This window comes from Cynocephalus volans, chromosome 3 (genome assembly GCF_027409185.1).
Source record: "Cynocephalus volans isolate mCynVol1 chromosome 3, mCynVol1.pri, whole genome shotgun sequence".
Classification (NCBI taxonomy): Eukaryota; Metazoa; Chordata; class Mammalia; order Dermoptera; family Cynocephalidae; genus Cynocephalus; species Cynocephalus volans.
This window is the reverse complement of record NC_084462.1, coordinates 153,801,576-153,823,498: the sequence shown is the minus strand read 5'-3', so window position 1 is coordinate 153,823,498 and position 21,923 is coordinate 153,801,576. Positions and strand designations below refer to the sequence as shown.

Genomic DNA, 21,923 nt, shown 5'->3' with positions numbered 1-21,923 from the left:
AAGATCTTGTCATTTTGGGTAGAATGATTTAGCATTATGAAGATGTCCTGTTTAATTTACAAATTTATTTCAAGCCCAATAAACATATCAACAAGCTTTTTTATGGAGTTAGACTAGTTGGTACTTAAGTTTATATGAAAAAAACAAACATACAAAATTAGCCAAGAAAATACTGATAAACAAGCTGTCATGGAAAATAGCACTATCAAACACTAAAATGTACTATAAAGCCTCTATAGTTAAAGCAGTGTGGTACTGATGCAGAAGTAGACAAATAGACCAGCTGGAATAGAATAGAAAGCCCATAAATAGACACAACTATATATGAAGATACAAGATAAAGCTTGCATCTAAAATTGCTGTGTCAAAGATAGACTTTCTAATGAATGGTCTGAAACAATGAGGTAGCCATTTGGGAAAAGACAAAATTAGATACATATCTCATACTATACATAACAATAATCTCCAAATAGATTGGCGATCGAAATGTAAAAAGTAAAACCATGCTAATACTAGAAGAAAACATGGGTGAATTCCTCTTGATCTAAATATAGGGAAAGTTTTTCTGTGACTCAAAATCCAAAAGCAATGAAATAAAATATTGGTAAATTTGACTACATAAAAAACTATGCCATCAAAAACATGTGAAGTCAAAAGACAACTGACAAACTGGGAGAAAATATTTGTAGCATGTACTACAGATGAAGGGCCAATTCCCTAATATATAAAGAACTGTTAAAAATTGAGGGACAAAAACAAACAAACAAATACATAAATAAGAGTCGTACACACAAAAGTCTGGCTGGTTAGCTTAGTTGGTTAGAGCATGGTGTTATAACACCAAGGTCAAGGGTTCAGCCAGTTGTAAAAACAAACAAACAAATAAAGTCACAAAAGTTGAGGGGCAAAGGACCAGAAACCCAAAAGGAAGTGAGAAAAATACAAGAAAGACAATTCACAAAAGATATAAAAATGACCCTTAAACATGTGAAAAAAGAATGTTCACTTGATCTTAGCCAAAAGGCCGAGAAGCGATGAAAAAAGAATGTTCAAATGGGCCAAAATTAAAAAGTATGGTGATACATTCTGTTGATGAAGCTGTGGGAAAACTGGTACCTTCCTATATTGCTGGTGGGACTATAAAGTGGTACGACCTTCTGGAGGGAATGTGGCAATACCTAACGAAACTACGATGCACTTCATGTTTGACTCAGCAATCCCACTGATAGGAATCTAGCCTGAAGTTATACCTCCAACACTATGAAAACAAATTATGCATAAGGTTATTTATAGTAGCAATGGAGTACTACACAGCTGTAAAAAAAGAACAAGGCAGATGTCTATGAGTTGATATGAGTGATTTCCAGAATATATTGCTAAGTGAATAAAAGGAAAGTAAAATAGAATATCTATAGTATGCTGTCCTTACTGTAAGAAAGAAAGAGACATAAGAAAACATACATACATTTGCTCACTAGGGTAAAAGAAATACAGGGAGAATAAACAAGAAACTAATGAGATTGGTTATCTACAGGGGTGGGTGGGAATGGGTAGAGAAAAAATGGGGAAATGGGCATGGGGTAGCAGAGATAAGGGAGAAGCAACACTTATTTTTTCTAGTTCTTTTTTTTAAAAAATTGAAACATAATTGATTATTCTTATTTGTGGGATACAGAATTTACTACCAGTATTTGTGTATAATATGTGATGATCAGATCGGGATAGTTGACATACTTGTCATTACAAAATGTACCCTTTCTTTGTATCCATTTATAAGTTTCTTCCTAACCCTCTTCCCCCTCCCCCACAATAACCACAGTTCTGTTCGTTCTTTCTGAAAGTTCAATGTATTATCTCTTTCTTTCTTTCTTTCTTTCTTTCTTTCTTTCTTTCTTTCTTTCTTTCTTTCTTTCTTTCTTTCTTTCTTTCTTTCTTTCTTTCTTTCTTTCTTTCTTTCTCTCTCTCTCTCTCTCTCTCTCTCTCTCTCTCTCTCTCTCTCCCCCTCTCCCTCCCTCCCTCCCTCTCCCTCCCTCCCCCTCCCTCCCTCTCCCTCCCTCCCTCTCCCTCCCTCCCCTCCCCTCCCTCCCCTCCCCTCCCCTCCCCTCCCCTCCCCTCCCCTCTCTGTCTTTCTCCCTTTCTTTCCTTCTTTCTCTCTTTCTTAACTCCTACTTATGAGTGAGGGCATGCAGTATTTCTCTTTCTGTGCTTGGCTTATTTCACTTAATATTATTTTCTCCAAGTTCATCCATGTTGCTGAGAATGGCAGAATTTCATTCTCTTTGATGGCTGCATAGTATTCCATTATATACCACATATTCCAATATATACCACATTTTCGTTATCCAGTCGTCTATTGATGGACATTTAGGTTGGTTGTTTATCTTGGCTATTGTAAACAGAGCTGCAATAAATGTGGGAGTGCAGGTATCCCTTCAACATGATGATTTCCATTCCTTTGGGTATATACCCAGTAGTGGGATTGCAGGATCATATGGTAGCTCTATCTGAGAGACTGCCATACTGTTTCCCATAAAGGCTTTACTAATTTACAGTCCCACCAACAGTGTTCCTTGACAGCATTTGTCATTCTCTGTCTTTTCGATAATAGCCAGTCTAACTGGGATGAGATGATAACTCAATTGGTTTGATTTGCATTTCTCTGATGTTTTGTGATGTTGAGCATTTTTTCATGTACCTGTTGGCTATTTGTATGTCTTCCTTTGAGAAATGTCTATTCAGCTCCTTTGTCCATTTTTTAATCAGATTACTTGTTTTTTTACTGTTAAGTTGTTTGAGTTCCTTATATATTCTGGATATTAATCCCTTATTGGATGCAGAGTTTGCAAATATTTTCTCCCATTCTGTAGGTTGTCTTTTCACTCTGTTGACTGTTTCCTTTGCTATGCAGAAGCTTTTTAGTTTGATATAGTCCCATTTGTTTATTTTTTCTTTCATTGCCTGTGCTTTTAGGGTCTTATTCATGAACTCTTTGCCCAGTCCTACATCCTGAAGTGTTTACCCCTGTTCTCTTCTAGGAATTTTATAGTTCCAGGTCTTATATTTAAGTCTTTAATCCATTTTGTGTTGATTTTGGTATATGGCAAGAGATATGGGTCTAATTTCATCCTTCTACTTCTGGATGTCCAGTTTTCCTAGCACCATCTATTGAAGAGACTGTCCTTTCTCCAATTTATGTTCCTGGTGCCTTTGTCAAAGACCAGTAGGCTGTAAGTACATGGATTGATTTCTGGGTTTTCTGTTCTGTTACATTGGTCTGAGTGTCTGTTTTTATGCCAGTTCCATACTACTTTGATTACTATAGCTTTGTAGTATAATTTGAAGTCAGGTAGTGTAATGCCTCCAGATTTACTTATTTTTTCTCAGGATTGCTTTGGCTATTTGGGGTCTTTTGTTGTTCCATATGAATGTTAGGATTGTTTTTCTATTTCTGTGAAGAATGTTGTTGGTGTTTTGATGGGGATAGCATTGAATCTGTAGGTAGCCTTGGGTGGTATGGACAATTTCACAATGAGAAGCAACACTTCTTTGAGAAAACTTTTCTGCATAGCTCTGACTCTTAGAACCAAGGTAAGGTTTTACCTATCTCCCCAATAGATAAATACTTAAAATCAACCAGGATGTGGGGAGAACCTAAAATGAAATACAAACAATAATGAGTGAACCTAACTATGATATAAATAGATAACATAACCATACCAAAGAGTGGGGAAGAAAAGAACCAACCTAGGTTTGGAAAACAGTATTTTAACTGTGTATCTTGGGGCTAAAGACAGAAATAACTGTACCGTAAATACTGTATTCTAGCTAGTAAAGTTGTTTTTACAAGTATATGAATTTGTAATTCTGAAATGACCTTATATGCATGCTAGGTTTGAACTAAGATCTATGTATTGTGGCTAATGAGAGTCAGGTTTCTCAATGTCAGAGAAAGAATAACCAGAGGAAGGGGGAGAGCTAGACTGAACCCTGTGGTATTGGATTGGAATAGGGGGTATCAGTATAAACTCATGGTTTTTAATCAAATCTATCTATCTATATGTATATACACATATGAAATAAATATAGATGTATGCATTTGTATCTGTGCATACATTTATTTCCTAGCTCTGTTGGCTGGGAGGACCTAGAAGCAATGACAACCCAGATGCAATGAGGACACACAGCATCCAGATATTGGTTTTTAAATACGATCCTGTCATAAAAGGGACCAGGGATCCTTGGAGATCTTGATGCTGCGGATGGAACACAAAATATACAAGATGAGCCTGGAGCATTTCGTGGTGCTGGAAAATAAGGAAGTGCTCAAAAAATGATAGGACATGCCTAAAGGACACAGGAGCCTACTTGAAGGAACTCCTAATGGCCAAATCTACGAAAATCTGAGCAAAAAAAAAAAAAAAAAATTATTGGATTATAACCTGAAGAATAAAATAAATATCCATATTGATATAAAAATTGAATAAATGAATAAATGAATAGGGGAGAAGGTAAGCTCTTCCTTACAGCAGAATTCCAATGAATAAATGTAGAGGGAAAGGGAAATTGTCAGGCAAACATCCCAGTTATAAGGTTGTAAGTAAGAACCATCAATTGATGCTAAAATTAGCAGGCAAGTATAATGAGAAACAGGATATTTGCATAATCTCAAAGTATCTCCCCAATAAGATTACTTATTAATATGTTACAAAGGAAAAAATAGTAACTTTACAGTGGAAAAACTGGCAGACATTAATGATCACAGTTAACATTACAAGCAGTAAGACACACTGGCATCAGTTTCCCCCAATATGATGCACCAGGGAGGGCACAACATCACTTTAGTGGTATTCTTGCCAAAAATGCATGTGTACCTCAATCTTCTCATGAGAAAGATCCAACTCAAGTTGAGTGACATTTACAAAATCACTGGCCTTTTCTTCAAAAGTGTCAAGGTCATGAAAGACAAAGAAACTCAGAAACTTGTCACAGATTGAAGGACACTAAGAAAACAGTTAAATGCAATGTGGGATCCTGGGAAAGGGGACATAGTGGGAAAATTCAAATAAGGTCTGTAGATATGTTAATACTATCTATATCAATGGTAATTTCCTGCTGTTCATGATTCTACTCTGGTAACGTAAGAGATTAATATGAGGGAAAGCTGAGTAAAGTGTGTACAGAAAACCTCTGTGCTATTTTTGCAACTTTTCTCTAAGTCTAAAATTATTTCAAAATAATAAATTTAAAAAATAGTATGATATTTCTGTAGTATCTTTATGAACTCAAGTACGTACGCATATTTCAAGTATTTAAACATATTATGTTGGTTTCAGTACATTGGAATTAAAATCGTCCCATCTTTGGCCAGTAGGAACATATTCAGGTTGGATCCTAAGTCCTTTTGATGTGGTCCCAACAGTATGTGATAGCTTCCTTGCTTTCTAACATGTAAAGATGTTTGTACATTTTATGCACTAGACCTGGGATCAGAAATTTCTCCAATAACTCCTGGTTCCTTGTAGGGGGCAGTGGTCTTTAGAGAACATAATATGGGGGCTAGAGGTGCTATTTTTTATGTGTTAGTCATTGTTTTGGGGCATTTTCAATGGAAGAGCTAGAAAACATTTTTTGTTTGTTTTGAAGATAAACTATACCACTAATTAATACTGAGACTTCCAGTTCATATCTAGGGCTAACTATAGATTTTTTACTTAGACTTCTTGTCTTACATGTGTGTTTCCTTACAAACGTTAAAAATCTTGCTTCTCAATTATAACAACACAATTGCTCATTTAATACACATACAGCAGCCTTAGAATATCAATTCCAATATTATCACCAACAATATAATTGCTGAAAAGAAATATATATGCATAGTTGCATTTAATTTTTAAGGATATACAGGAAATTTCTTGTTTTAAAGTCCCTTGGAACAGTTTGTGTGGTTATGCCATCAACTGGATACATAGTTAGATGCATTTGTTTCATTTTTCTTTTGTTTTTTTACAATTTAAATTTTGTTTTATGACTGTGCAAACATTTGCTGGTTCCAGAATCAAATCTATAAATAAACAATACAAGAGGACTTCAAAAAACTTGTGGAAAATGGAATTGAAAGATAAAAAATATATATATAAAATTTATTTCTCAAAGTAAGCTCCATCAAGTTCAAGACACTTTTGTAAGCAACGATACCAGCATTTAGACCATCTCTAAAAAACTGAGGGTCCTGGGAATTTAACCATGTCCATGCAGTCTTTTTTACGTTATTAATTGAAGAAAATGGGGGCCCTTTAAAGATTTTTAAGATTAGGAAACAAAAAGAAGTCAGAAGGAGCCAAATCAGGACTTTAAGGTGGATGCCTAATGATTTCCCATGTAAACTCTCACAAAATTGCCCTTGTTTGCTGAGAATAAGGACTCTCTGGTAAAGCTTTCCTGGGCATTATTCTGCTAAAACTTTGGATAACTTTCTTAAAACATTCTCATAATAAGCAGATGTTATCATTCTTTGGCCCTCCAGAAAATCAATAAGCAAAATGCCTTGAGCATCCCAAAAAACTGTTGCCATGACCTTTGCTGTTGACTGGTCTACTTTTGCTTTGACTGGACCACTTCCACCTCTTGGTAGCCATGGCTTTGATTGTGCCTTATCTTCAGGATTATACTGGTAAAACCATATTTCATCTCCTGTTATAATTCTTCAAAGAAATGCTTTAGGATCTTGATCCCACTTGTTTAAAATTTCCATTGAAAGCTCTGCTCTTGTCTGCAGCTCTGGCCACAACAGTTTTGGCACCCATCGAGCAAAAAGTTTTCTCAACTGTAATTTTTCAGTCAGAATTGTGTAAGCTGAATCACTTGATATGTCTGTGGTATTGGCTATTGTTTCTGCTGTTAATTGTTGGTCCTCTTCAATTAGGGCACAAATAAGATTAATTTTTCTTTGCTAATCGATGTGGATGGTCTGCTGCTGTGGGCTTCATCTTCAATATTATCTCATCCCTTCTTAAAATGAGTTATCTGTTTGTAAACTGCCGATTTCTTTGGGGCATTGTCCTCGTAAATTTTTCATAAGGTGTCAGTGATTTCATCATTCTTCCACCCAAGCTTCACCATAAATTTGATATTTGTTCTTGCTTTAATTTAGCAGAATTTGTGCTGCCCTGATAGGGGCTCTTTTCAAACTGATGCTGTATTCTTCTTAGTGCCTTAAACTGGATCGTGTTCAGACATGTTACAACAAGTTAGTATGAATTTATTTTGGTGCAAAAACATTTTGCAATCCATCCACAGTTTTTTTAAAAAATGTATTTTTCATGAATTTTTGAAGACCCCTCATATATTTAAAGAAATCTATCTTCTATTTCTACCTCTTCCACACTATTCCCTCAGTCTGATTATAGGTGAACATTTAAAAAAAATGTGTGGTTCCTTTTTCCATTTTGTTTACATGCAGACATATGTGTGTACATATAAATCCATAAAAAAATGGTAATAGATATTCCTTGTTTATTTCCAGTGAATATCTTGGAGACTACTCCAGAGCAATATGTAATCGTCTTTCGGTATCATGTAGGATGGTTCCAGGACCTCCCACAGATATCAAAATCTGTGGATGCTTGAGTCCCTGATATAAAATGGTGTAATATTTGCATATAACCTATGCACATTCTCCTGTAAACTTTAAATCATCTCCAGATTATTTATAATACCCAATACAATGTAAATGCTATGTAAATAATTGTCATATTGTCATGTTTAGGGAATAATGACAAGAAAAAAGTCTGTACATGTTCAGTACAGATGAAATTTTTTTAGGATATTTTTGATCCATGGTTGGTTGAGTCCATGGATATGGAGGGACGACTTTATAGATGTATTTTTTATTCCTTCCTTCAGCTGCATACTTTTTTTTTTAGTTTATTCAACCAGTCCCTTATTGATGAACACTTGGATTGATTCTCATCTTTGGCTTTACAAATAGTGTGAATGCAGAGTTTTTCTTTTGACTTAGCAGAGCCTTAGGCAGGAGTCAATGAGTGAAGTTGCTTGGGTACTAGGGTTTCTCTCACGTGGCCAGGGATTTACCCTGCATACCCTCGAATGGGATTCCCATTCTGCTAGAACTGTAGCCAGAGGTGGATCCTGGTTCTTGGATACTTGGGGGTAAAGGGTCCTTAAATTGTGTTTTTCATGGGAGTTAGCATGAGCTGGGGTTCTTGGTGGTTTTGATAGGCAATTATCCTGGAAAGCAGATGGAAAAGAAGAGAATATAGTGCTAGACAATGATCTGCCTATACACAAAATTGTGCATATTATTTCAAGGGGTTCATGGATGCCCCTCCATGAGTACAACTTCAAAGACATCTACTCTCACAAACTCTGGGCTTCCTCTCCTAGGACATTCATTTGCCTTCTCATCACCAGTGACTTCCAAAGTCATATCTCATGCCCAGACCTCTCTCCTGATCTCTAGCTGCCTCCAGGTCATCCCTACCAGGTGATCTATAGATCTACAGAACATATCTATAGCTGCGGTTGCCCTCCCCCTGCCACAAGCCAATCTTCCGCCCATGTTTCAATGGATGGTTGCATCACTTGGCTTGCTGACCAAGCCACAGTCTGGAAGACATCCTTGATTTTTTTCCCTATCACCCTCCACATCTAATTAATGACTCTTAAATGGGAACAAGACCCATTTCTTTTCCTTATGACATAACTCTAGTTCCGGCCACCATCATCTCTCACCTGGATGGCTGTAGCAGCTTCCTAACTGGTCACATGGCCTCTTGAATGAATGTCTCTTGGTCATCTATTCTTACACAGTACTAGTGAGATCTTTCTATACTGCAATCTGATATGTCACTTCCCTGTTCCTATCTCTTCAAAAGCTCTTCCATTGCCCCATTCCCATGTCTTAGCACAATGAGAAAGGCCTCCTTGCCTGCTCACTAGGGGTTTCCAGCTTCTATTCCCAATTTTTATACAGAATTTCTGCAGTGGTGGGAGCCAAGGTGAGAAGCGATACAAACTTTATTTTGCAAATGTCTCATAAGCCATCTAAGCAGGTTCAGAGATCACTGAACAGAACAGGGCTGAACCTGGAGAATGGGGCCAGATCACAAACACTTTCTGAGTAGCTGCTCTGTGCAAGGAAGTCACACAGGGGCACAGAGTTGAGTGAGACAAGGTTCTGCCCCCCAGGGCCTTACAGCCCATAAAGGGCATGAGAGGTGGATGCAAGAGGCATGTTCCAAAGGAACTGTTTGAGAAAACAAACACATGCAGATGTCTAGCACATGCCGGGCCTGTAACACAAAACAAATGCAATTAAGTCTCACAAGAAAGGGAAAGTATTGTGGGTACGTAAGAGGGAAGGGAGGACTTCCAGTTGCGGTAGTTCAGCAAAGTTTTCTTCGTGGAAAACAAGTGCTTGAAGACTTGAAGGGTAGTCAGAGAATGGTCATGCAGAGACGGGCTCAGGGCCTGGGAGAGCCTCCAGGCAGTCTCCAGGCAGGAGGAACTACAGGAGCAAACTTTGAAGTTACCCACAGCCCTGGGGGTCCTGCTCTCAGCTGGGCTCCAGCCTCCAGCCTGTAAGGAGGTTTCTGGAAGCTGAAGGATGGCACTCCTTGTGTTCTCTACCTTCACGTAATGACAACGTGAAGAGGTTCTCACATGTTGTGGATAACACTGAGTACAGCTATTGCAAATTTCATAGATGGAAAGAGTGGAGTCCAGAGGAATTAAATTAGCATTTTCAAATAAAGTACTTGCTATATACTAGGCAATCATCATGGGGAATGGAGAAATGCATAAAATTCATTTTCTGCCCTTTGGAAGCAAGGTTATTGGCTATGAGAGTTCAGAAGAATAAAGAATCCTTTTAAGCTTGGACGTGAGGTGGTAGTCAAGAAAGGCTTCCTGGAGGAGGTGTGAGTTGAGCAGAACCCTAAAGTGGGGGTAGGATTTGTGTAGGTTGGGAGGCAGAGGGGGAAATTTCAGGTGTGGGCAAAGCATAAGACATGTTCAGGGCATAGCAAGGACTCCAAATGGGGTATGAAAAGGGCATCCAGGGAGGTCGATCTACGGAAGTAAAGCTGGAGTTATAAGAAGGGGCCAGAGATTGGCTCCAAATAATTGAATCTATTTCCTTCTCTTCTCTATCTGCTCCGTATTCCACCAGGACCAGCTACTCTTCTGCGATGACTGTGACCGTGGCTATCACATGTACTGTCTAAACCCCCCAGTGGCTGAGCCCCCAGAAGGTAATGACAATGAGGTCAACAGTAACAACAGCAGCTACTACTACCACTTATTGAGCCCTCACTGTGGTGCAGGCCTTGTGCTAAGGGCTTTACATGACTTGTCTCATTTAATCATCACAACCCTCCGAGGTAGGTATGACTACTGCCATTTCACAGGTGAGGAAACTGAGGCACAGTTCAACCAGCTGTAATTTCAACTTCAGGGCGGAGGAGATGTTTCCCAGACATGTAGCGGAGAGGGTGGGGAGATGTGAGTTTGCAGAGGAACTGGCTCAGGCCGGTGATGCTGCTTAAGAGGCATGAGCCAGGAGCAAGGGTCCTTACAACAGTTCAGCCGATCATCTCTGAGCACTTACTTTCTGCTGAGCAGTGGACTCCAGCATGTTTTCAGGACCGGGACTTGGTCTCTGAAAGTCAAAAGAAAACAGGGTTCACAAGAAGTTAGGGCCATTGGGGTGGGGCTCAAGAGTTAGGAGAGAGGCTGCTACTAACACCGTCTTGTTTCTTGTAGGAAGCTGGAGCTGCCACTTATGCTGGGAACTGCTCAAAGAGAAGGCCTCGGCCTTTGGCTGCCAGGCCTAGGGCCCAGGTCACAGAATGTGACTTGCTGTTGGAGAGGCTGAGCCAGAGCCTAGTTCAAACCAGATCGAGCCCTCCTCCCACTCATCCAGACAGACCAATGTAAGGAAAATAAATAGTCACAGAGGGGCATGGACACATGGAACCAAGAGGGCGAGGTACCAGTCACCTCCCCCACTCCACGTACGGTACTGCAGCCAGCACCTCCTTGCTTCTACCAGAGGATCTTGCACTTTTGAAGAACCACCTCAGCCCCAGCCCAGTGGAGCCCCTCTCACTCTTACCCTGGCACTGTGGCCCTCGCACTGGTTCCCACTTTAAGGGAAGCCATTTTGTGACCACTCATCAGTTATTTGTGTGTAGTTTGGTGTTTTTTAATCTATTGTGTTCCAAGAAACCTTCACACAGTCTCCTCACCCCCAGCTTAGACTCTTCATCCTAAACTCTCCTCAGAGGAACAAAAAGCTGTGGAGATGTTATTATTTCTTACAAGCCTTACTGGAAGCTTCTAGACTTGGAACCTAGGGGCCATTTTGAAGATGGAACCTTGAAACCCCTTTTTGTTCCTTGGTCTCTGTGGAGAGGAAGAGTTGCTTTCCAGAACCCCAGCCAGGGTGGGCCTTGATACACTACGTTAGGTCACTTGATGTGGGGGTGGGGAGGAAAATAGGGGCACTGAGAGGTGGGAGGAAACATTGTGAAAATAATGCTAATGCCCCGCCATAGCTAGTCAGTATTTGTTATCCATCAGGAGAGACCTTGCATGGGACCAGGCTAGTTCCTTGACCTTTCGAGCTGGGACCTCCCTGAGGTGACACAAGCCATAGTCTATAGACAGAGGAAGATGCTCAAAACTCTGAGCCCCAACTGACCTGGATCTAGAGGCTCCCCCTGGTGGGATTCAAGAACCAGGAAGGTGCACGAAGGCTGCCCCGTCAAGTGTCCGAATGTGGGTTACAAGGGACTGCAGATTTGAGAAAACTTCAGTATTGATGAGACACTACAAATTCCTTTTCCCTGAGTAATTTCTTCCTTCCACAGTAGTGTGTGTTCGCCTTCTGAGACCTGACTGGAAATGTGAGGATGGGGGAGAGATGATTGTCACCTAAATGGATAATTAGGGTGGTGTGATTATTTATGATCAGGGTGGCAATGATTCAGGACCCTCACTTTGAAGGCTACTCTTGTCCCCTAAGTTTCCCAATACGTGTAGGACTCTAGTTTTCAAAAAATATTTCTAGAAGAAGGAGGTGGGGAGGCTCAGATTCTGAGAACTCTGTGTGTTGGAAGACAGCCCTGCAGGCTAGAGCAGATTGGGCTGTCTTTGAATTGCAGCAACAGCACAATAACTGACACATTTCTGGAAAAATCATTTGCCCAAAGGGCAGGTCTTGGTGAGCAGGACCCTCACGCATGCTCGGTCGGCTTCCTTGAAATCAGCACCATCTCGGTGGTCTGGCTGCTTACAACAAAGCCCCAAGTTATTTTTAGTCCTTCAGCTCCTGAAGAAACCCCTTGAGACTCGGGCTAGTTGGGCCGCTTCTGCCTGCAGTGTTTGCTCTGTGGCTCGGGCAGGCGTGTCCCTCTCCTGGCTAATTGCTCTTGGCTAGTGGACCCAGGGCAGCCTGGTATGGAGCCAAGTGGTGCTGGTCTCCCCAACTCCTTTGCAGAATGACCTGAGGCAAGAGATGGGGGTCACTCTCCTGCAGGGCCTGTGGCCTCAGAGTGAGTTACACACAAACATAATGACTTCATTTAAAGGGCCCCTGTCCGGATGAGACTTTCATCTTCCTCCTAAGATAGCTACTTCCCGCTGCTGGTTGGTGAGACCGTCTGGATTCTGAAGGCCTGGGGGTGGGTTGAGAGGGTCCCGTCACATCAGAGGGACATAGTTCTTCACCTGGCTACTCTGGCTCTCTGTCCTCCCACAAAACCCAAAGCAAGGTGTCCTCAAAGGCTGATTATTGGTTTTGAGAATTTGTTTTAATTTTAGATACCCGAAAATTTTTCTAAATGTCACGATGGCTTAAAAGTTTAAAAAAAAGCAAATCTGAAAGCAAAAATTGTGGCTCTCCTCCTTGACAGACTTTCTTTGGAGTATGTGCAAATCTATTTCCCACAGAAATTCCGATGATGGTTGGCGCTAGTCTGTCTCCAGCCGTGTCTGCTCTTCCCACAGAAGCTGAGAGTGGACTGAGTCTCCCAAGCCTAGGCAGGCTGCTGGATCTTGCCTGCAGTGGTGGGGTGGTCAGGGCTCTGGAATGACATTAGGAAGGCCCCAGAGTTCCCCTCTCAGTTTCATTACTCCCTGCAGAATGGGCTCAATTCCTTCATCTTTGGAGGCCTCAGTTTCCCCATCTGGAAAGTGGGTATTGCTTATGGGATGACACTGTCAGGGTGCTTCAAGCAGACAAAAAGTCTCCATTGTCACATTTATTACCTTCTTGTGTTGAAAAAGGAAGGTGTTGGTAAACTTCAAATCAGTTTCTTTTTTTGAGCTCCAGAGAATGAGCTGGAATCATAGGGTACCTGTGAAGGATCAGGGTTTTAGTTTCACCTCTGCCACTAAGTTGCTGTGTGACCTTGGGCAAGTCACTTAACATCCCTGACCCTTAGTTTGCCCACCTGTAAAATGGAGACAGTAACACTCACCCTGCCTATTCCACAGTGACATTGTGGGGGGAGGGGGGTCTTTAAAAAAGCATAATGTTACATAAACAATAACTGCACAGCTGAGCTTGTCTGGGAGGAACTCAAGATGCTTCCATGTCTGCTGTCATGTGTGAGCCAAAGTTAGATGCCTTCTTGGAATCTTCCTTTTGACCAAGGACAATATGCGTTTCAGGGGCTGGGCTGCCTGATGTCAGGGCCACTAGGCCAAAGCTGTGTCCAAGGAAAACACGACTATGCATGGGCTGTGGAGGGAGTTGAGGGATTTACCATGGGGTTGTGGTGTAATGAAGATACCCAAGATACTACCTTCTGCAAGATTAACCAGTTTAGAATGGAGAGCTAACTGCTGGAGAGGACTATAGTTCATCTCAGGTCAGGTGTGACACTCACTTTGTGACTTGGTTTAAAGCCTGGCTCTGCCACTTTGTAGCTGGTTGACCTTAGGCAAATGACTTTACCTCTCTGAGCCTCACTTCCCACATCTATGAGGTGGGGGAATGTGGCCTCTCCACAAGGCCATTGCAGGTAGTGCTGGCAAAGTCCTGGCATGCATCTGGCATGATGAAGGCCCCCATGCCATGGGAGCTTTGTCATTTTGTGCAGAGGCCACCAAATGGAGATAACGATTCTGTTGCCTCCCAGCTCACGTCCCTAACAGCCATGCTACCTTTGCCCTGCTCCCTGCCTCATCGAGCCTCCAGCAGACCAAAAAGGGGAGGCTTCAGGATCCCAGCTGCAAGTTGAAATCCTGTTTCCTGGAGGCATTTTTGAAACGCTGGTTTTTGGGCGTGTAGCAAATTCAGTGCAGGCAACTCTGTGAGGAAATAGAGACAAGGCCCCTGTGAGGATAGCTACCTTCTGGCTTTCCTTCTCAATGCCTTGCAATCACAGCCCCTGAGGCAGGAGCCGAAGTCCGGGGCTTTCACCCCAGTGCCCGGGGAAGCCCAGGCAGGCTGCAGAGAGCAGCTGCTTCCATGCTCCAGGCTCAGACGTCTCACTGGAACCAGGGCAGAGCCCGTGGGTAGGTGGGAGGGAGGCCAGATTCCTTCAGAGCTGGAGAAGATGACAGGTTTTGAGGTTGGGGGAGGGTTTGGGTTTCACGGTGATGGTTTCAAGATACCCCGGAGGGTTACACTCCTGGTGCATTTTTGTCTTTGTGCTTTGAATACAGCATGATTCTCTTCCCTTAAGAAGTTCGGATATTGTAAGGAAGAAAAATGAGATGATTGTTATGACTTTTCCTTAGGGGACAAGTTTAGGAGACCTGTGCTCTTCTGTGTTGCTGATGAAAGATTACTGGCAACCTGGGCTTCAGGACTCGGAGAAGACGGGCTTGTGTCCTCCTCTTGGATTCCGAGAGCATGTGCGTGAGTGTGTGCATGTGTGTGCGCGTGTGCATGTGTGTGTGCGCGTGTGTGCATGTGTGTGTGTGTGTGTGTCGTGTGTGTGTGTGTGTCGTGTGTGTGTGTGTGTGTGTGTGCTTGCGCGCACGCGCACGTGGTGGGGGTGGGAGGATGTTTGGGGGTGGCCCAGGGTAGGGCCCTGAGGACCACCTTCCCTGACCCCCAGGCCAGGTCTCAGCCTGGTGTGGAAGTGCTGGGACAAGAGCAGTCCCCCTTCCTCTCTCACTCCCCTGTCCCCTGCTGCCCACTCTGGGCCCCTCCTCAGGGAGTCCCAGTGTCACAGCCCCTCTGTCCCCTCCCCTGCCCCGGGCCAGAGCCACGCTCACACGCTCCCGCTCCTGCTCCCGCTCCCACTGAAGTCGCCGTGAGCTCCAGGCCTGGCGCCTGCGCTGGTGTCTGCTTTAGTGGAGGGAAGGGAAGTCTGGAGGAAGGAGGTGGGGAGGGGCGGGCAAGGCACGAGGAAGAGGAAGGAGGTGGGAAGGGCACGTGGGGAGGGCGAGCATCTGCGACAGAACCAGAGGGGAATCTGATTCCCTCAGGGAGAAATCCTGGAACTAAACAACCAGAAGGCGTGGGGTGGGAATGAAGAGTTAGTATAACCTGTTTCTTCCCAGGCCTGTGATCCTGGACAACGTTTTTTTTCTTTAAAGGTCAATCCCTTGCCCAATTTTGGACCCCTAGACAGATCTCTCTTTCTCGAGGCCCCCTGGCCTCGAGCTCCCTGTTGGTTGGGGATGGGGGGCTTCAGAGGGCAAAGCAGGCAGGGGTGGTGCCCCTCCCCCAGCAGGAGGTGGGAGGGACCTCAGTCTTCTGGCCAGTCCCTGTGGATTTTCCCATGGCCACAGGACAAGTGTCCTTCCAGTTTTCTGAGATGAGCTGCTGAAGCTCCTCTGCTCTGGGTTGCAGGGGGTGGGGTTGGTGGGGAGAGAGATGGCAGAAAAGGGTGGTCTAGATGGTGGCTGCAGCCTTGGGAAGCAGAGGAATTCCGGGTACTGATATCAGAGGGGTCAGGCCCGGCAGGTCCCCCTGACCTCAAGCCCAGCTGGGAAGTGAAGAGGGGGTGGGCCTGGCCAGTCCTGCCCCCTGCCCGCACCTGGCAAGGTGGACGTGCCACCTCTTCTCCCTGCTTGTGTGTTACCCCTTTTGGAATCTTACTCCCACCCTGAAGGGATGCTTTTTATTTTCGGATGAGCCCAGTTTCACCTGGATACCAGGTGAGGAATGGAGAGGACGGTGGGAAGGAACAGACTACAAGTCTCCCCACCCAACCCCCACCTGCCCTTGGGTCTGATGTTTCAGTGGTCAGAAGGTGGGCTCTAGTTGTCTGTGAGCTGGGGCTTCCCTTCCCCATTTCTGAGCATTCCCAGGGCTTACGAGTCTGTTTGTGATTCTCTGCCAGTGGCCATGGCCACCATCCCCAAGTGTAGAGACAGAAGGACAGACGGGTTGGTTCAGGGCTTTTGGGCAGCTCGAGAAGGGTCTTTGAGAGCTGGGAATCTCTTTCTAAGGAGGCTGGAGACCCTTTGGTCTGTGTGAGGGGACAGCTGAAGTGCTGTTCTGAGAAGGAGGCAAGAGGGAGGATAGGAGGGAGGACACGTGGCTGCCTGCTTGGCACCCTGGATTTGGGGGGGCGAGCAGAGCCCCCCAAGCAGATGGAGTCGAGGCTTCCTTTGAGCGTCTCAGCAGCTGCTTCCAAGAAGGCTGGGCTGCGGCTGCGCAACACCCTCTCTGTGCTTCCAGCCCAGGCTGCTGGGAAGAGAGGCCCAAAGGAAGGACCTTCAGGAAACTCTGACAGGGAGGGGTCTGGGCCTTGCCAGTTCCACATCAAGTCGGTTTCCCAGAGGTAGGAACAGGGAACTCCCCGTGTGAGGGGAAGGATTTGGAAGTGAGTGGGTTCCCAGAAAAGGCCCTCTCTGTGTTCTGAGTGAGCCCTGGCTGTGCCCCCTCAGGTGGCTGTGACCTGAGCTAACTCCCCAGCACCCTGTGAGGCCTGCGGGGTAGATCGGGGTCAGAGGGCACAGGCATGCCGCTTGGTCTCCGCCTCTGTTCCCCCCTCCCTCCCTTTCTTTGCTCCAGAGCCAGCCTCAGTGGTGGGGCAAGTGGCCTCGAGAGAGGGACATTCCACCGTGTCCCCCTTTTGGCCCCACCAAGAGAAGGGAGTGTTTGTGCTGATGGTGACATTTCCCAGGGCAGGCCAGAGGAAGGCAGGAACTGGGACTGGCAGGCAGCCAGAACCCTCTGGACAGAGATGTAATTACTAATAAGGACCTCTAGCCCAGGCAGCGAGCAAGATGGCCTTTCAGGTCGGCACCAGCCCAGTCTGGCAAATAAGCGCTGCTGTGGGGGGAAGGGAAGGCAGGTGAGCGTCCCCATGGGAAATAGGGGCCATGTACTTCCTCAGCAGCGCAGCTCTGCAGACCTCCACATTATACGGGGCACTTCAAAAAGTTCATGGAAAGACTCGTATTACCTTTTAATTCTATTTTTCCCTTGTATTCACACTCTCTGCATCTTGATTATTCATATCAATATTATTTATACTGGTGATGAGAACAGGGACGTTCAGGTGCATGCAGGTGCATACTCATACACAGACACACACCTACCCTGCTTAATGAACTGAGGGAGCCTTTGGTGTTGCTCCAGGATGAGAGAGAACCAGGAGCCACCTGACCTGATACATCTTCCCTGAGGTCTCCCCAGCCCAGCTCCCCCTGCTCTCAGCCCCTGCACAGCCACCAGCCACCGGGAATTGGGGAAGGAGTCTTGTGCTGGGAAAGCTGTAGGCTCCACGGCTCTCTCCATCTCTCCCCTTCGCTCACCTCTGCTTCTTTGGGGGAGATGTTTGCTAATACTCGGGGGCTTGGAAATAAGTCTCAATTCTGTTATAGAAGGGATGCAAAGATTTTATGGCTGGAATTGGGGTTGTGGGTTTTATTGACTGAATTTGCCCTTTCATATTTATTCCCCACCAAGACCTTTGAGACCTCGTTCTTGCCTTATCCTGCCTTCTCCCGGCCCTGTGCCCTTCCCACCCGACCCTCCCTTCCCTCCTGCCAGGCTAGATGCTAAAGAATGGGGGAGGGGGTGGTAGTGGGAAGAAAGTGACATAAAAGAAAAAGAAAATATACCCCCTGTACATTTTCAACGTGTAGTTGAAGAGGCCTAAATTGGGTATTAGAGAGAGAGAGAAAAAAAAAAGGAAACATTGCTAGATAATATGTGAACAAGAGCATGAAAATATAGAACGATGATCTCAGAGCAGCGGAGGTGGGGAGCAGGTGGCTGGAGAGAGGCGGGTCGGTAGGCAGGGAGTCCTGGCTTACCAATGCGTCTGGTCCGTGTGGTGTTTGGGGATGCAGACAGGTCATCCTTTTGCAATACGTGTTCAGATGCTTAGGGAGCATTTGTGCTCCCCTGGCTGGGGAAGGGCAGGGTCTTCCTCCTAGTTGTCCTCCACTCATCTGCCATGTTTGCCCTCTCTGGGTGTTTTTCCTCTGAAGGGAAATGAACACATCTCTTGCCTGCCGTGAGTGATTGCTGCGCAGGCTGGTACTGGCTTAAACACTCGCCAGGGTCCCGACTATGTACAAAACAATGCGCTGGGTCCTATAGGGACTGGAAAAATAAACCACATCCTGGCCCAGCCTTCAAGTTGCTTTTGAGCCATAAAATTAAACTCTCCCGAGGAATCCCAATCATATGACGGGTATTGTACCACCAGGGAAGGAGTATGTGTATCTAGGTCTCTCTGTTTCAGGTGCATGTTCACCGATAGAAGACAAGCAGGTGAAAACATCCAGCTATTTCCACCCTCCAGAGGTTGGTGGGAAGAAAACAGATGACCTCAGCCTAGTTGCTTTTATCTGTTTCTCCAAGCACTGGCTGCCCTTGGAAGATAAGCATCCTTGGCATTAAAGGTAGTGAGATGAAGTGTGGCCTGGGCTGCAGTGGGTATGGCAGCCAGAGAGAGTCTGAGGCTGTGCCTCTGCATGCTGCTTTCAGATTCCTGGGATGGAGGGCAGGGAGGTCCAACTGGCAGGGCCTGTTCAGAGGTGGAAAGTGGCCCACACAATGGTCTCGTCCAGATCCCACTAGAGAAAGCAGAGGGGGAACGGTGGGGTGGGAGCCTCACACAGGGATTGGGTGGACTGCATGGAGACCCCGGAGAGGTGGGGTCAGCTGCAAGGTGCCTGTTTCTGGCATGGCTGTGTGCATGGGGGTGAAGGCCAGCGTTGGAGGCATTGTCAGTAAGCCTCCTATGCCCACCTTTGGCCAGATGTTCGTCAGAGCCCAGCTTCATGCTTCGTTAGTTGTCTGTACTGACAGTGTCGGGAATAAACCATTTGTTTCATCTCCCCTTTTCTCTGCACATGTCACAGCCAGATTTCAGCTTTTAGCTATTCCCTGAAGAAACCTCACCATGCTTGCTTCCAAGTGCAGTGCTGGGCTTGGGGGAAGGCATGGATCTGCCCATGTGTAGATGTCAGCTCAGAGCTGGCCTAAAGAAGCCTTTAGCTTCTCTGTGGGGAGGTCCCGGGAAGGCTCTTCCAGGCCTCTGGACAGTGCGTGGCTTGCAGCAAGGGGAATTCTGTCGATCTCTGTGGAGACAGGGACACAAGGCTTTCATGATGCTTGGCTATGAGTCTGGTTTAAAGTACTTGAGAGCCTGAAATACATCTGCACCATGTGAAAGCCTGAAAGGTTCCTCTGAACCAAGCTTCCTTTGAATGACCTGGCTTCACCCTGTCTTTTGTGCTGGTGGGAGGGGAAAGGGAAAGGCCATCAGACCTGGATCCTATCCAGGCCAGACCGAGAACACCGACCGCCCCAGGCAGCCAGCTCGGGTGGACCCTGAGCCCACAGTCTCCAGCTCTATGAGGGCTGGACTTGGGAGCCCGAGAGCCTGATGGGCCAAGCTCTGGGAGGGTTGCCCCTGCCACTTCCACTCAAGTGCATTCTGAGGCAGAGAATTTAGGCTGCCCGGACTTCCCAGCTAATGCTGACACACTGGACCAATTAGGAAGTGGGGACCTGGAGGGGTGACTGGCCTGCCCACGGCACATGGGTGACACGTGGAGGAGCCAGAACTAGTCCTCAACCAGGTCTGTTACCCCACTTCAGGTGTTTAGGCTCAGAGTGATTTTAAAGCCCAGTTTTGATCATTTTCTCCCTTTGACAGCCAGGAAATGACCATCTCTGCCAGGAAGACAAAAGAAATTGGTTTTCATCTTCTAGTTGCCAAAGCCCCACTGTCTGTCCTTAGGGTGAGGCTGGTTCTGGTGGCTTTGGTGAGGGCTGCCACCACTTATGAGTCCTGGGGTTCCTCTGAGTGGATTTTGGCAGGAGGTCCCTGGGGTAGGAAAGATGATGAGGTCCCGTAGGAGGCGGCATCTGCCCCACTGCCACGTGAGGAAGCTCATGCCTGCACAGGCTCCTCAAAGGGCATGGAAGTCCTGTGGTTGGGCCAGAGAGTGGGAGGAGTTTTGGAAGGGGTTAGTTTGGTCTTCATTGCCCTGTCCCAGTCAGTGAATAGACCCTGGATGTCTCCCAGTCTTAGGAATGTACTGTCCCTGGATTGCTTTGGGCTGCATTTGGAAAGGGAACCCTGAAAATGTTCCGATGATCTCCAACTGCTGTATCTCCATTTATATCTCTAGACCCATAGATATGATGCAGATTTGGGGGTCACTTTTTACATATGTTTTTACACAAGAGAGGGAAGCCATTTCAACATTTTATCCCCATCATTCCAAAATGCTTTCTGGTCTCTTGTATCCTACCCCCAACTCCTTCTGAAACTCTTAGTCATAAAAGAATGGCAGGAGAGTTGGTCTCCAGCGATAGACATGCCACTAATGAGGGTCTTTGGTTCCCTTGAACTTCATCCCCATTGGGCCTTGCGACCCAACACCACATAGACCCTTGCAGACTGGACAACCTAGAGCTTTCGCCTCGAGCTGCTTGGGTACTTCAGCCAGCACCCAAGACTAAGGCTGACACGGCTTTCATGAGGTTACAGAAAAGGGCTACAGATTGGGAAGTTGTGTGTGGAGGTCCGAAGGTGATATCTCCATTTGGCTTGCTTTGGCTTCTCTAAAACGCAACCACAGCAACAAACACCTGCCCCCACCCCCACCCTCTAACTCTCCTCCTCTTTCAGCTGTGATGTGGTTGTAGTCTCAATGTGTAGGTGTGTATGTGACACTCTGGCCCTCTGTCTCATGGGGATGCTCCTTTCTCCTGTGTGTCAAGTTCTCACTCTTTTGTGGCTCCTAACGTGAAGTGCTGTGATGTTTCTGCCCTGCCTAAGGGCTGTGTCAAGACCTCTCAGTGTTTCAGTATTGGAGATGAGTTTGTGCCATATTTCCCACTGCCCTAAGGCTGGTTCTGGTTCTGTGACTTCCCAGAGAGCTGGCATATTGTGAAAGGCTCCAGGAGAATCTATAGGTTGGAAATAGCCCACATCTGGATTTGACTTTAGGCTTTGCCTGGAAGCAGAGGAAACTGTTCTTTATTCAGAAGCCTGGCTGGATGGGCTGCCCATGTACAAGGGCCCCCAGCCCCTCCCTGCCCTTCCTCCTGTCCTGACCAGGTTCTGGGAGGGGAGCCTGGAAGAGGTCAAGACCTGTAGCTGATGAGATAAAGAGCAATGTGGGCACTGAGCAGCCTTTGTCTTTGGAACCTGTGGATATCCCAGCTCCTCTGTGGAACCTTTGAACATTCACAAAGACTGAGTCACAAGCCCCCATCCCTTCCTTGCTGTGATTAGTATTTTGTTCTGTGATTGGTTAGTGGTGTTGACTACCCACGTAGCAAATCTTTTGTCTGCAATTTAGAGAATGTGTAAACAAATAAAAGGCTTTAAAACTCTTGGGAACTCTTGGCTATTTTTTCCCCTCAATCTTTAAAACAATTGCAAATGTATAGACCTGCGGGGTAGAGCCCTTTCATGGGGTGTGCAGAGGGACTGCGCTGTGAGTGTGTGTGTGCGTCT

General features: G+C 45.5%; 1 protein-coding gene across 1 annotated transcript in view; it reads left to right on the top strand.

The window, feature by feature from the left end:
- DPF3 (double PHD fingers 3) overlaps nucleotides 1-11,478 on the top strand; it is a 251,100-nt gene extending 239,622 nt beyond the window's left edge. Inside the window, exons 10-11 of the mRNA XM_063090345.1 lie at nucleotides 10,190-10,271; nucleotides 10,783-11,478. Of these exons, the coding sequence (XP_062946415.1) occupies nucleotides 10,190-10,271; nucleotides 10,783-10,853 (153 nt within the window). The 3' untranslated portion in view covers nucleotides 10,854-11,478. The remainder of the gene's footprint in view (nucleotides 1-10,189; nucleotides 10,272-10,782) is intronic.
- Nucleotides 11,479-21,923: the final 10,445 nt, after the last annotated feature.